This window comes from Pelmatolapia mariae, linkage group LG6 (genome assembly GCF_036321145.2).
Source record: "Pelmatolapia mariae isolate MD_Pm_ZW linkage group LG6, Pm_UMD_F_2, whole genome shotgun sequence".
Classification (NCBI taxonomy): domain Eukaryota; kingdom Metazoa; phylum Chordata; class Actinopteri; order Cichliformes; family Cichlidae; genus Pelmatolapia; species Pelmatolapia mariae.
Window position 1 is genome coordinate 9829690 of NC_086232.1, and position 14858 is coordinate 9844547.

Genomic DNA, 14858 nt, shown 5'->3' on the forward strand with positions numbered 1-14858 from the left:
GTTACCTAGTGGCTACACAAGCCAGCAAGTACCAATGACCGGATTTGGTGTGTGGTAGTAACAGGTAAATGAACATTTTTTTGAATTATTTGAATATATATGAGTGCTTGTGTATAAATACACAAACAATACACATATGCTTTCAACTGTGTAATTTAAGTGATCTAGGTAGCTCTGCTCTGTTCAGTTAATGCTAGAAATATGTTTTGGAGTTTGTACATGCTTTGTCTCTAGGGGCCATCGCATATATTTATATATAAACATATATAAATAAAACCACTTTTTTTTACATTAGTAATTCCTTTTGTGCATAATTTTATATTGTTGTTAATAATAAATTAATTAAAGCAACAAAACAACCTAAAGAGCCGGTTCGGAGCCGAAAGAGCCGGCTCTTTTTAGTGAGCCGAGCCGAAAGAGCTGGTTCTCTAAAAAGAGCCGAAAATCCCATCACTACTGAACAGACGGAGTTTTGGACCCAGATTACCCAGTGAGGCTCCTGACTACAGTAGCTGTAATGCTCGGACAATCCATCAAGCGGTGCGGCTTCGTAGCTTACCAAAGTCGTACTAAAACATTTTTTGACAGATTTTTGAGCGGTGTGTAATACACAAAATCGGTTTGAGGTCAGCAAGCACAACCAGAATTCATATATAAGGCGCACTGTCGATTTTTGAGAAAATTAAAGGATCTTAAGTGCGCCTTATAGTGTGGAAAATACGGTATATCAACACTACATGTAGAAAAATTGAAGTTAAGGTTCCAACTAGATTTATTTTGACACAAATTATAAACACAGTTTTTAGATCATCTGAGTGGCCGTAGGCCCTTTTAGGCTACGATTGAATAAATTCATCTATTCATTTTGTGCAAAATGATTTATCACTTCTTCTACAATCTTCCTTAGAATTAACTGACTGTCATTTTTAGGTGAAAATCACATTAATTGGTCCAGGTCCATGACTTTTTACCATAACAGGCAGTAAAACTCAATATCAATGAATTTTGTTGTATTTTGGTTTGCTTTAGCAACAGCTCTAAAGATCCATTATACATATTTCCTTTAAATGTAACATGCCAAATGTACAAGCACAAATTTAACAGATTTTCTGATGAATGAGACAGACTTTTTGTCTGTACACAGTAAGACTTTTGATGATGTTGTGTGTGAAAAGCAAACTGATGGCAGCAAAGACGCTTCTTCCATGACATCATCTAAATGCCGTCAAGCTCAAATCAACAGGTTTCCTTAAAAGGTGAAGTGATGGAAAACAATTATTCTGCGCAGTAATCAGAGGTAAGCCTCACGTCAAAATCCTCACACCTCACATAGCTTTAATCAAGCATCTAATTAAAAAAAGAAAAGAAAGAAAAAACACATTTAAACAAATCAAAGAATTCATCTCGCCGAGGAATGCAACTACTGTTGTGTGCAAAAAGCCTAGATTAGCTGGAGCTCCTTTCTATTCATACTGGGGGATTAGAGACAAACTGACACACTCGGTGTTGCCTGTAATTTGATTTTCAGAGCGACGTACTGCAAGCGACGCGACCCAAATCTGAACCATTAAGGTGGATCTTTGTTTCCTGACTTGTTTGCTGCTGAAAACATGCATCCTATTTAGTGCAGGTATGCCAGACCAGCTTACTAATGAGGAGGAGTGGTCAGACTTTCCAACCTTGACCTTTGCTGGAAAGATGGATGAGGCGCTACCTTCGGTAAAGTTTGCTAACCCAAGGGAGACTTAAGCAACCCCCCCACCCCGAGTGTAGAAGTTCACTGTGACACCTCTGTCTTTCTAAATGGAGAAACAGTAACTGTGTGTATATGTAAGTGTGTAAAAACTGCAGATAGTCAGATTAACAGCAACAGTATTTTGTCTCTATCCTGAGTGAAGACGACACTGAAGATTCACCTTTTTATAGTGTTTTGCCCAGTTGGGATTCAGTGTGAATTGCCGTCCCTTTTAACGTGTGTTATATGTTGATTTGTTTTTAACAGGTTCCCCGCAGCGCTTATCCTGTCTCACCGGCAATCATACAATTTTATCGTTTCTTACCACATTTAACAAAGTAAAGTTTTTATTTGTTTTTAGGTTCTGCTGTTACATGTTTACTTTTATTTTGTGTTAACATTAAACCCATTTTAACTGACTGTATGCCTTCGGCTCTGTCCTATTGAAACAGGTACCTACCACGGGTCACAAACTGTAGAAATTTATCTCATGTAAACAATAACGTGGCGCACAGCGTGACGTCAAAAACGGCGCACACCTTTGATGCTGCGTGAGTAAATGCCCATTTTCCTCATCCACACTTAAACGCAAAAACTGAGTTTTCGAAAATCTCCACCCTGGCAGGAGTGTTTAAAAATCTCAATTTTCAGTGATCGATAACGCCGTTTACGTGTGGACGAAAGGCCCAAATGAATAGAAAATCTCCGTTTTCAAAAATACCTGTGTACGTGTGGACACAGCCTTAGAGTGAGTAAGAAGCTTCATGAAAATAGGCCAATATCATGGAAAACTGTGAATTAGATACTGAGATATTTCATAAGGAACCAAAGTTTGAGACCCACTGACTGGAGAGCACTGTCAATCTGAGGCACTGTTAGAATTGTTTAAAAAAAAAACCATATAGTTTTATTAACAGTTCTGAGCAATGGATGTGCTAAAGAGGAGAATGATACAAAGATGACACCATTTATAAATGAACCTTATTCAACTCTTTAACCTTGAACGATTCATCGGTCAGTGTTAAGTGGGCTAACAAACAAAACACATTCCTCTGGAAATGGTCAGGTACAACGAAAACTTTGAAACACTTCAGAAAACCTGGAGATTTATTACCCCAAACCAGAAGAAACTCTGCTCCTTGGAAGCAAATTCCAAAGAGAGGAGGGGTAGCTCAAGACTTTTGCACAACAATGGACTTGCACTCATCCATCATCAAACAATGTCTGCTAGTGGCCTCCTAAGCCTCCAAAGGTCTCTCAGCCCACATTTGTTAGAGCTTATAGATTTCGCTGCTGAGCCAGCATGGAGATCATGTTATTGAACAGCAGATTTTCTGAGAGCGGCGTATTGACTGTGGGGCTGTAGCCCACTAAATCCATGCTCATATTGAATAGGATCTATAGATACTTGGAGGAGAAATTCTATTAGATCCAACTCAACAACCACCCCACCCCCCCACAGACACTTGAATCAATCTACTGTGTGTGTCTACGTTTGCTGCTATGCTATATGATGTGTGCAGTGCCTCGTGTGTATTGCGTGTGATTCAGCACGCTCTTTGCCCCGGCAGACGGAAGGCATATGTGCGCAGGCTCTAGCACAGATGTTATACCCACTCGAGCCACCTTTGACATAAGTGAGAAGGGATTCCGTGTCCTGCCAAATGATGAGTGAAGCTGCAGAGGTGCCATACATGACAGAGTCATGCTCGCTGCAGCATAAAGACCACATGCTAGCAGTGACTCAGTGCAAGCAGTTACAGTGGCCAGCATGGGGGGAAGAAGAGCATGATGGGCAAATGAGGCAAGGTTGGGATAAAGCTGAGTTTGGATGTATCAGTGTGTGTTTCTATCTTCTTTTCTGCAATATGACCGTGTATGTAGAGATTCTAATCAAATATGCAGTACATAAACCAGTCTAACTGGTCCATTTGACTTTTAGGACCCTTTAAAGAACTCCCTCAACACCTGTAGCCCATACAACACTTTAAAAGGAATATTTATGTTATCAGAGGGATTTTCCTGGCTCAGAATGGACCTCATGGGAGAGACTATGCATCTAAACACAACTCGTCTCCAAGCAACAAAAGAAAAGAGTCTGTATTGCTTTACTTAACAGACGTCTATGGGATCAAACATATTTTTATCAGAATCACATGTCCATGTGTCCATAGGAAGTAGAATTCATATGAAATGATTGCATAAAAACAAAACAACACACACACACAAGGCACTGTTAAGAGCACACATACAGTTCCTTTGAGACTTTATGGGATGTTGCTACAAGCTAGGGGTGGATTTCGTGCACGTTTGTGTTGTACCTGTAGTATCTGGCATCGGTCTGAGGAGCAGTCGATGTTCTCACAGGGCTGGTACATTCCCAGGGTAACGCAGTTCAACAGGATCACCATCATACTCACACGTTCGAACCATGTATACACACATCTGGTTAAGGAGAACTCCTCACAAAGGGAAAGCCAAGACTTTATGTTCCAGTGAAGGGAAAATGGGTCGTTCGTACTTTAAACAATAGCAACTCTATGAAGACACTTCATTTAAAAAATGATGAGAGAATAGAAACAAATAACAAAAGTAACCTGCTAACTCAGTTCTCCAGCTACTAACCTCTTAATGCCAAGTGTATCATGTACATACAATTTTTTTGACTTTTACATGATCACTGTTTTTTTTTTCCCCTAAAAAAACACAAATAAATTGCAGAATAAATTTTTAACCAACAAATTGCTCAAAAAAGCCAAACATTTTTTAAAATGCCAAAAGGTTTAATAAACACTCCATTTAAAAAAATTGAATTTTCCAGCAATTATTTAATGGTCCGGGCTTTAAATGGCTAATAGCATGTTCAGCTTTTGACTGTAAAGGAGGTATATGGTCTAAACTGATCAAGAGCTTTATTGTCAATACAACAGTTTACAGCGTACCGAAATGCTGCTTCACCCAAGCACCCCTTGGTGTAATTATAAGAATATAATAGACATATCTCCAAGTGATTTAAGACTAGGAATTACAAATAAATAATGTGCTAAATTTTGGTAAAATTAAGGGAAAAAATGGTACTAATTACTAACTATACGATACTATTAAATACTATAATGATAACTGACAGGACAGGAACAATACAAAATGGATTGTGCAGTAGGTATTGAATACCAGGTTCAAGTTATTGTCAGGATATTGTAGACGAGACAGGACGAAGACGTGCAAGATGCAAAATGTGCAAATATAGTATAATTTATAATTCAGTCCATCTTCTGCTACAGAACAGCAGTCAATCCCTACCATAGTTTTTTTAGTGTTTCTTTTTTTTTTTTAACCAACACTCTTATATCTGCAGAGTGCTTTTATATTCTATGACGGGTTCTCAGAGTCAGCATTATTTTTTATAACTGCTATGAAAACTATGGCAATAACAGAAGAAGAAGAAGATCCAATTTTAAAAACCTGCCATAGCTTTTCTTTGATCACTCCATAAAAGTTAATCCTCACTGACACAGAAGAGTGCGGTAGTATTAGAAAGTGTAATGTGTGATATCTATGACACACTCTATGAAAAATGCACTTTTCTTATTTAACTTCATCACTCTGCTGACACTCACTTATGCACCCCAAAGCCATTTAAATCATAAAGACAAATGAGCTGCATCAGATGCTGCAGAGACATTTCATAGAACTGAACGGCACCATCTACTGTCTGCCAGCAAGATGCTGGAGCCCTACTGTTTCAGTGGTTTCTAATAGGAATATCCTCTATGACGCGAGTAATCAAAATCCTGCATAGCAAATGTCAGAATATGTGTGATGATGCTGAATATTTTGAGTGAACCAAAACCTGAACAACACTTGTTCTGAGAAAAGTTAAATGGAGCAGGCTGAAGAAGAAAAATCAAACTGTATTGGCAAAGAAAGAGCAAGAGGAAGTGATTCAAAATTCATTCACCGTGTGTTCGTGGAGGGAATGCAATGCTCAGCTAACAAGTGTGTGAAGGACGATATGCTGTAATAGCCCAGGAGGTCCAATCCCTCCCGGAGGCTATACAGAACAGGAAGCTGAAACACTTCCCGAGCAGCTTACCATACACAGACAGCAGGACAGGTGCAGCTTCAGCAAGACACACAGAGAGTCTCCTGAAAACATTAACTTCTCAACACGCTCGTCTTGGCCCTGCCTGAACCTTCCCACAAGAAGATGGACTACTTTAGATATCGCAGGATGGATAAAGATAGGCTTTGAGTGGGCAAAACACATGCATACACATAAACACAAAGACAGAGAGCCGCACACAAACACCCACTTCTCCAAACACATATGAGCGGAAAGCCACACACATATGCACGTGCAAAATAACCAACAGGTTCAAACACATAACACTCAAATCACCCGCCCACACTTTAGCACAGATTCATGTACACACACACACTTGGGCACATTAGGTTTCACATTAAATCAAACATTAAGTCAATACGTGTCAGCTGACAGGGATCATGTAAAGAGGAATTTTCACCGCAGGGTGGCACGTTTAATATCGACATCCAACAGGCTAACAGCTGCAAAGCAGACGTGACACATGGTTAAGAGGAAAGATCTGTCATAGACCATCAAATGCATGGATCAATTAACTGCATGACAGCTTTTTAAAATTGAGTTACACAGAAAAAATTATATTTGAACTGTATGCAAAGTTCTGAGTATTATATGCATAGCCAGGGTTGAAAGCAACAACAGCGTAACAAATAGGCACTTACATGTGTCATTTTTACATTGTTAATATGGGAAAAAAAATAGAAACATTTGAAATTATACGTTCCAACATGAAGGCAAGTATAACGTACAATCTTTGTACTGTGTCTACCAATTAGAATGGCACAGTAATAGGTTAGGTCTTTTGTGATTCAATCACTCTTTATGCACTACTTGCCTGAAAATACATAACAAATACTTGATGATCTTCACAGTGTATGTGCATGTTTAACATTTTCCTAATTTTCATAAATCAAACACATACTCCCGTATTAACTGAAATGTTTTCTTTGATTGTTTTGAAGATAATCTAATTTAATCCTTCTCTTCTTACAATTTAAAAGCCCAACAAATATAATGAGATTATTGTGAAAAGTCAAAGGGATTTAAAAAAAAAACCCAAACTTTCTCCTTTTACAATTTTTTTTCAACAATAGATTTCACATTTTTAAATGGAAACTGGAACTCCATCCATCCATCCATCCTTGAAATTCCAGGTCACTGCAGGGTAAACAGAGACTACTTGTTAAGTATTGCTTTTAGAATTCTGATTACTTCTGAACATGAATTAATAATTATATCACTGATTAATGGACCCCCTCTGTGTTTTCCCATTCCATTTACTTGGAAAACACTGTGTGCTCATTTTTTTTCTTTTTTCCCTTTTCTGTATAGAGCTTTGTAACTTTTGCTGTATGACGATCAGTATGATAACAGCATCAATACGCTTAACATGAAGGCTGCGTATGTAGGGGAGAGCAGTGTGTCATGAGTTATGGGATGAATTATTATCGATGTTCAAATTCTGAACACATTTTAATGACCAGTAAATCACTGTGATGAGTTAACACAGCAAAACACACCTTTGAGCTTTTCCTGTGTTTTGACGTTTGGAATTTAACACAACTCAGTAAGCTGCATCCTGAAGTTCGATGACAGATTAATACAGAAATAAAGTATTAATCCTATCACGATCCAATAATAATATCAGTGTTGGTATTGATGCTATCGATATTTGGATCAATATAATTGATGAGGTGTAGTAAAATCAATTGGAAATGCAGTAACGAAACAAATAATTCAGTTATATCACCATTCTACAAGCGCGCACACACACACACACACACACAGAGACACACACACACTTTTACCACTTCAGCTTTTTGTGTAGCTAGCCCTTCCTAATGAGGACAGAGATATCATCCTCAGGTGTCACTGAGCCTATGTGAGAACCTCCAGGCAGTGTCTGTGAATCCACCCCCTAGAACACGAATGCCTTTCCAGGCATAGCTAGACAAAATTGCAGGTCAGCGCTTTCTTCTTTCCTCGCACTAAGTAATGATGACAGCTTTTGGACTAATACTATTAGGATTATCCTGGGGTCATTTTCACTCCTAAATGCATTCTTTAGCGTGTTGCTGGAGTGCCCAGCTTTCCAGTTACCTTCTAATTCACTCCGCCTATACATGAGCTGCCTTTAACAATGTGCAAGTGTCTGTCTATCTCTCGCCACTTCTGAAAAATGAGTCAATTAGTGTAGGTGCCTTGGAGGAGGCTCCATCTTTTTTTACTCTCTCACGCAGACATGCACACGCACCTCACATCAACACTGGAAGGAAAATGAGGTGAAATTCAAAGCGCAAAGCTCTATTACAGACCGGGTGTTCGAAGATTAACTCTGAAATAGTTTCATAGAACTATTTCACCTTCTGAATTTTTTAACCTTCATTTTTTTTTGTTCTTCAGGAGTAATTGTAAAGTAGCGTCTGCTGCTTTCAGCACGGTCTGCTTCGCATTCATCCAGCGGCTGTCACTCACTAGTAGAAGCTCCTTATAACACCTACAGTAATTCAATGCAGGTCACTAAACAGCACCATTAAAAGATCTGGAGGTACAATTACACAGCACAATTATGTGCACTGTACAGTAGGTGATTACACTAACATGCTTGCCCAGTGCTTGTCAACTGACTGGCTTGAAGACAAGGATGGGCAGGGATATATCGAATATACTCAGTGTGGTTAAATATAACACTTATGGTTAAACAGGTTATTTAAACATATTGCAATATATATCGTGTATCGTGATATCGCAAAAACCCAAAAAAACAAAAGTGAAATAGGATTTTCCTCATATCGTCCGGCCCTACTTGAAGGTGCTTTGATGTTTACTGTTAAAAGGATGGAAATGTTTAAGCCTATAAATTAAAGGCATCCTTGATCAGATCATTTTGAAACACTTGCAAAATAGTCCTTCTGAGATTGACTGATTAAATCGACTGTCTTCAGCCCCTTAAACCTTTTACATTCTTCCAACCGCGCAGAGTACATCATACAGCCAGGAGGAAACAAATCTAAGATTTTTTTAAAAGGCCAGATAAAATGCAGTGGCACTGGAGACCATTACCCAGAAGATTTGGATGTGCCAAAAGCATCAGCGTGACAGAGCTGGAAAGAGCTGGGAGGCTGAAAGTGTGCGGCAGCGGGGGATAAATGAATTCTTAATACCTCACTGCATGGCGTCACTCTGTCTACCCATTCCTCAGTGTCTCTCTGCCTTCTCTCTCTCTTGCTTTCCTCGCTTGTTTTTATTGTTCCCAAAGAGACACGCAGGAGGCAAACGACCTCTGGTTTCCATGGAAACCAATCGACTATCAAATGAAGTAAACCGGCACAAAAGGATGGAGAGAAAAAGGGAAATGAAGAGGAGAAAGAGGTGGGTTTATGGGGAGGTTATTTCAGTTTGTAACTTGGTGTCTTTAAGTTAGATTTCTTTCATATGCTGAAAACATCACTTTCCACATAAAATGTTCTGCCTCATTAAAGAAGCTTCAATACAGAATGATTGTGCTTTAAAACAGAGGCGTGATATTTAGATTCATGGAAAAACTGAAACTAAACAAGAATCTCTGGAGGTTCTGGAGGTGTGAAGTTTAAAATAGTGGATTAGTTCAACAACTTCTGAGAAACAGAGCGGCGGTATAGTTATGTGACGCTGTGTGAAGGACAGTATGTTTATCATTAATATATTCATAACTGCTTACCCCCCAGAAATAGCACAGATCTTATTTTTGAATGTCAGAAAACTTTGTTTTAGTGTCTTCCAATTCCATACCTCCAGTCTATCTTCACATACTCCACCGTGTACTATTAAGCCCTGAACAATGCACACAATGGAGTTGCAAAGAGCTTGCTGTAACTTTAAGTCCTGTAACTAGACAGTCATGCAAAACTGGGGGAGTTCTCCTTAGCCATTTCTCACTAAAGCCAAACAGGTGCTGACAGGTTGGTAAAAGTTAATTTGTCATGAAATCCCGTACACACAGGTCTACATTCCTGCAGATTAAGATAACCCCAGTAATAAAGATGAAGACTCCCACCAACTTCACAGGATCCCGCCCCCATGCTACAGTATGACTAATATTTAATTTCATTCGCAGCGAGAAAGTTGAGAATATTTCAGAAAAGTAAGAAGTAATTGCTTTAAATGAACTAAATTAAACTAAGAATAGTTTTTTTAAACACATTTCAGAACTGTACTGTGGTGAAATAAACTCTTCATAACCATTCGATGGTATTAGGAAATGCACAACAGATTTTTTTCTCTTTTTTTTTGCTTTTTTAAATCTGTTATGCTAGATTGATATCACCTCCTGATTTTTTTTATTTAAAAAAGTCTGATATCTGCCAAGTTGTTTAGTAGGCTCAAAAAGGAAAATCCTGTTGCTTAAAATTTTTATGTGATGCAAACTGTGCTGCTCTCATCACATTTGGGATACAGTTCAGTTCAATTCAATTTTATTTATATAAGTACACCCCCGCAAGATTTCTCAGTATCAGTTTTTTTTACTTTAGAACCTAACTAATAATTGCTTGCAGTAACCCAGCAATTTCACAGGAACCGTAACTATTCTCTGCAATTTTTTTTAAAGGAAAGCACAGCTTGGGATGGTGAAATATCCCTGTACTCAGAGGTCAAGGTTTGAAAGCAACCAATCCAAGAGCACATCATCAAGTTTGCTGCACATAGCTATGTTTAGTGCTTTCCTGAGTGTTGTCATTGTTTTTCATTTTGTTCTTCTTAAAGCCCTAAGACATATTTAAGGTTTAAACTATAAAAATGGGCATTTATAAGTTCTTTTTTCACCTCATCCAAAATGTATGGTTTTTCAGAATTCGTGGGCACTCTGAGGAAAGTAACCCCCACCCCCAAACCATCCGGAGTCAACTGTAGCGCCAAAACACAATAACTGTCACCCTACAATAATACACAGAAACCCCAACAATCAGACCTCCTATTAGCAAGCACTTGGTGGCAGTGGGAAGGAAAACTGTCTTTTAACAAGAGGAAACCTCCAGCAGATCCAGGCTACGGGAGGGGTAGCCATATGCAATGCTACAGTAAGTGGTGAGGGGAGAAAAACAAGACAAAAGATAAAGGAGCTATAGATTGAAGAAAAACTAATGATTAAAAGCAGAAAGTGTATAAACACTAGGTGTTTATAGAGCACATACAGAACAGCCACTTATTCTACAACTGTAGAAACATTTTCACAAGCTTGTTTGTGGCTCTTTTGTTCCTAGTTTTACATCTCACCTTTTCATTCACTCACTCACTCTCTGCACTCTTCCTCATTTTACTCTCCATATGTGCTCCTCTTTCACTGCATAATATTCACAGACATAGGCAGGCTTCTTCTTTCCTGGAATTTTCCATCAGGGGGTTCCTCGATCTAGTACAGCTGGCTGGAAAGAGGGAGAACGAAGTGTGTTTGTGTGTGATGGTATATCAGTGTGTGTGCTGGACAGCAGTAAATGTCATGGGATATCACATGGTAATGCTTCACAGCGTCTCATGTCAGGTTCTCTTTTCCTTCAGCTGTCAGGTCAGAGGAGTGAGCATTTCCGCACAGAAACATAGACACATAAAGGCACAATATTTACTTATCAGTTAGTTCAATATGATATAGTGAATGACATGGTGGATTCATGATGCTTTGAGAAAAGAATACAGAGATCCTTATTCATTCTATTAAACACAACACTGTGTAAACTCAAAGCACGTTGCAGATATGACAACAGGTACCTATTGTCTCACAAAGCATTGTATTCACTACTTTTGTCAGACTTGGAATCTTATTTGGATTCAGTGCATGCTGTTTCGATGACTTCACCACCCCATCCACTTGTAGACTCTGGGGGATATGTACTTATTACTGTTAAACCTTTTTATGTGATGAGATTGGAACTTGGATGAGAAACAGTTATTGTATTATGTTGCTGTAAACATAATATTTCAGTGAGATGTCTGACTAAGGTGTGATATACGAGCTGTTCATGCCAACACACAGCACTGATTCTGCCCGTGCCTTCTGTCGATTATAGGTTTGAATTTTTAAGTATTCATGGCAAGAGTAGATCTGTACAGTTTTGAGCGTTAATAGTTCAGGAGGCTACTATTTGTTCATGTGGGTTTTTTGCATTGCTTCAGTAAGCTTTGAAATAGAATGATTCACATACTGTGAATCAGTGAATCACAGCTGAGCCAACCACCCTGTGGGACAAATGGGAGATCCCCAACTAAAAACTATGGATTCTGTTGGTGACTATGGTTATTACATTACCAGCATCAGTTTAGGCAGCAGGACTGAAAGGTTGCCAACTATGAAAGAAGCCCCTCCTCCAAAATCAACACCTTCAAGTTCCACTGAAATTAACAGCTGTCCATATAGACAAGCCAAATGCCTTCTGAAGAAAGGTTTTATGGTCAGACAAGAGAAAGATTGAGCTGTTTGGTGATGGTAGAATCATGCGTTTTACTAGAGATAAATTCACAAAGTGAATGGAATAACGAAGAAGGAGGACTTCCTCTAAATTCTTCATCTTTAAGTCAAATCAACAGCTACATGTTTGAAATTAACTAACAACTGGGTTCCAAGAGCATAATGATGATCGTCACACATAAACCTGGTTTTAGAACGGATAAAGCAGGCTAACATTAAGCTTCAGAAAGTGGCTTTCCCAAAGCCAGGACCTCAACCCTATTGTGCCGAGAAGAGAGGTCAAACATCCAGCCAAGAGTATGCTAGAAGCTTGATGGCTATGAATGCAATCTGATCAAGGTGCAACTTGTTAAGAAACACTTAACCAATGATGTTTGCTGTACAGTCATTCCACCCTGGAAAAAGAAACAAAATTCTCATGATATGATTATGAAGTATATAATAAAAAAATAAAAAATACGCGATAAGTAATAGAACCTCGCTGGAATTATTGAAGGTTACATGGTAAACCCTAAGAGTACGAAATCATATTACTCCAAGTAATTTATATTGCTGAATTATCATGCATTTGTAAGTGTCATAACTTTCTCCTTTTATCTCTAGCTCAGTGGGAGGTTTGTCTTAAAATTAATGACTACAATGAGGAATCAGCTACAAGCTGCAGCTGCACAGATGGTGAGATTTAATAGAAACTGTTTTCTTCCAAATTAGGAGTAACCTTTGTGAGGCCAACTTTCTTCTACTAACAGGCCGATAAAAAGATTAAAAGAATTATACTTGAACTTTACACCTTCAGAAATATCTGACTTCTCTTTCTATCTGTGCCTCCCACTTTTTTCCCTCCCCTCTGTCCAATGCACAGCTGCCATACGATTCCTTAAGATAAGCTCTGCCCTGTTGCTGTGGCAACCAGCGCCTACAAAAATATTAGGAACCCTCTATTGTGTGTGCGCATTTGCATGTCGTGTGTGGGTTTGTGCGTATGCGTTTATATCGTGAATAACACACTCTCTGGCCAATTAAATCCTTGTTCCATTATTTGACATTTTAATTGAGGATCCAAAGTTTGTTAATGGAAGTCTAAGTTAGTTGCATTTCATCTGACAAGACTACGGTTTGGCTTATTAAGGTGTTATCAGTCTTGCTTGTGTGAGAAGATACCACTTAAGATTGAACACACTTTATATGACAGGTCTAAAACTTTGTCCACACAGAATCTATAGTGTGGCTGAACTTGTCAGTTTACTGTGAGTCATTTAGCTGGAAAGGGGTGGAGGTCAATAAACTGCAGCAGTATGGAGGACTGATTAGATGGAGAGAGACAGGTGAAGTTCTACTGGTTTTTAACAGCTGCCAACAAATGTATCCTTCTGCAGCGATGGCCAGATATGGGGAATGGAAGCAACAAGAAAATACTCAGTGTACATTTACAGTTAGAAGCCTGTTTATAAAACAGGGAGACACAAACAAGCACACACAGTCTCTGACTGGGACCATGTGGTGGGATTTTCTGTGCTTTCCTTTTTGTTCCTCCTCCCATCCACTCCCTTGCTTTCTTCTGGTGTAGTATGATGGTAATATGATATGGGTGTTAAGTGTGTAGGTAGGTTTCCTCTTCTGCCCACAACCACTGTTGCATGCTATTTCCGTCCTCCAGTGTTGCCAGGCTTGTGTAACTAATGGGAAAAAAATCTAGATGAACAGATTGACCCTCAACTACGTAATGCAACTACTGATTGAGCTAAAAATACTGGAGATGTCTACCAGTTAAAGGAAATAACAGACACACACTCTCTCATAGCTAATGTGAAATGAACAGAGAACAGTAGCAAGGCTGGTATACTTTCTACCAAGTAACTCAGCACGGCTAGTTCACTAAAATCAGGATATCAATAAAATATTAAAAATATGAAACAATTCCCCAATTTTTGTTATTAAATTGTTGAAACTTTGATTAATCAAATCAAATCACTTTTATTGTCACATCACATGTGCTGGCACACTGGTACAGCACATGTAAGTGACATTCTTGTGTGCAAGCTTCACAAGCAACAGAGGTGTGCAAAATACAAGAAACATAAGAGCAAAGCAAAATATAAGAATAGGAATGTGAGATTTATAAGAATAAATATATATATACAAATATAAGAATGTATGCGCATTACTGAATATGTGGCTGAATAATGGCTGCATTACGGGTTTAGCAATGTGGCATGCAGTGACTTTGAAGTGTTTTAAGTTTTGTGTCGATGACATCACTGTTTAAAAGGACAAATGAGACCAGAATAAAAAATACTGTTTTTTCCTGTCTTTTATACGTGCCGACAGCCTCCTGCAGGTTACTGCACTCTATGTGGTGTCACATGGTATTAACATATTTGCTGGGCAAACCAAGGGTTGTTGGTTCACTTCCAGCTAGAGACACACACTCCCTTTGGAGTTGTGTCAGAAATGGCATACAGGGTAAAACACTGGCAAATCAAACACTTGCTGTGGCGACCCCTTCAGGCAAGGGAGAAGCCAGAAGTATCTTTAGCTGACGGCTATGAGTGCTTAAAGAATTTTTTTAGGATTAACACTTT

At 38.7% G+C, this 14858-nt stretch overlaps 1 protein-coding gene across 1 annotated transcript in view; it reads right to left on the bottom strand.

Annotated features, from left to right (window-relative positions):
• LOC134628446 (voltage-dependent T-type calcium channel subunit alpha-1I-like) overlaps positions 1 to 14858 on the bottom strand; it is a 190994-nt gene that overhangs the window by 153865 nt on the left and 22271 nt on the right. The window contains exon 2 of the mRNA XM_063475124.1: positions 4057 to 4168. Coding sequence (XP_063331194.1) covers positions 4057 to 4168 — 112 coding nt within the window. The remainder of the gene's footprint in view (positions 1 to 4056; positions 4169 to 14858) is intronic.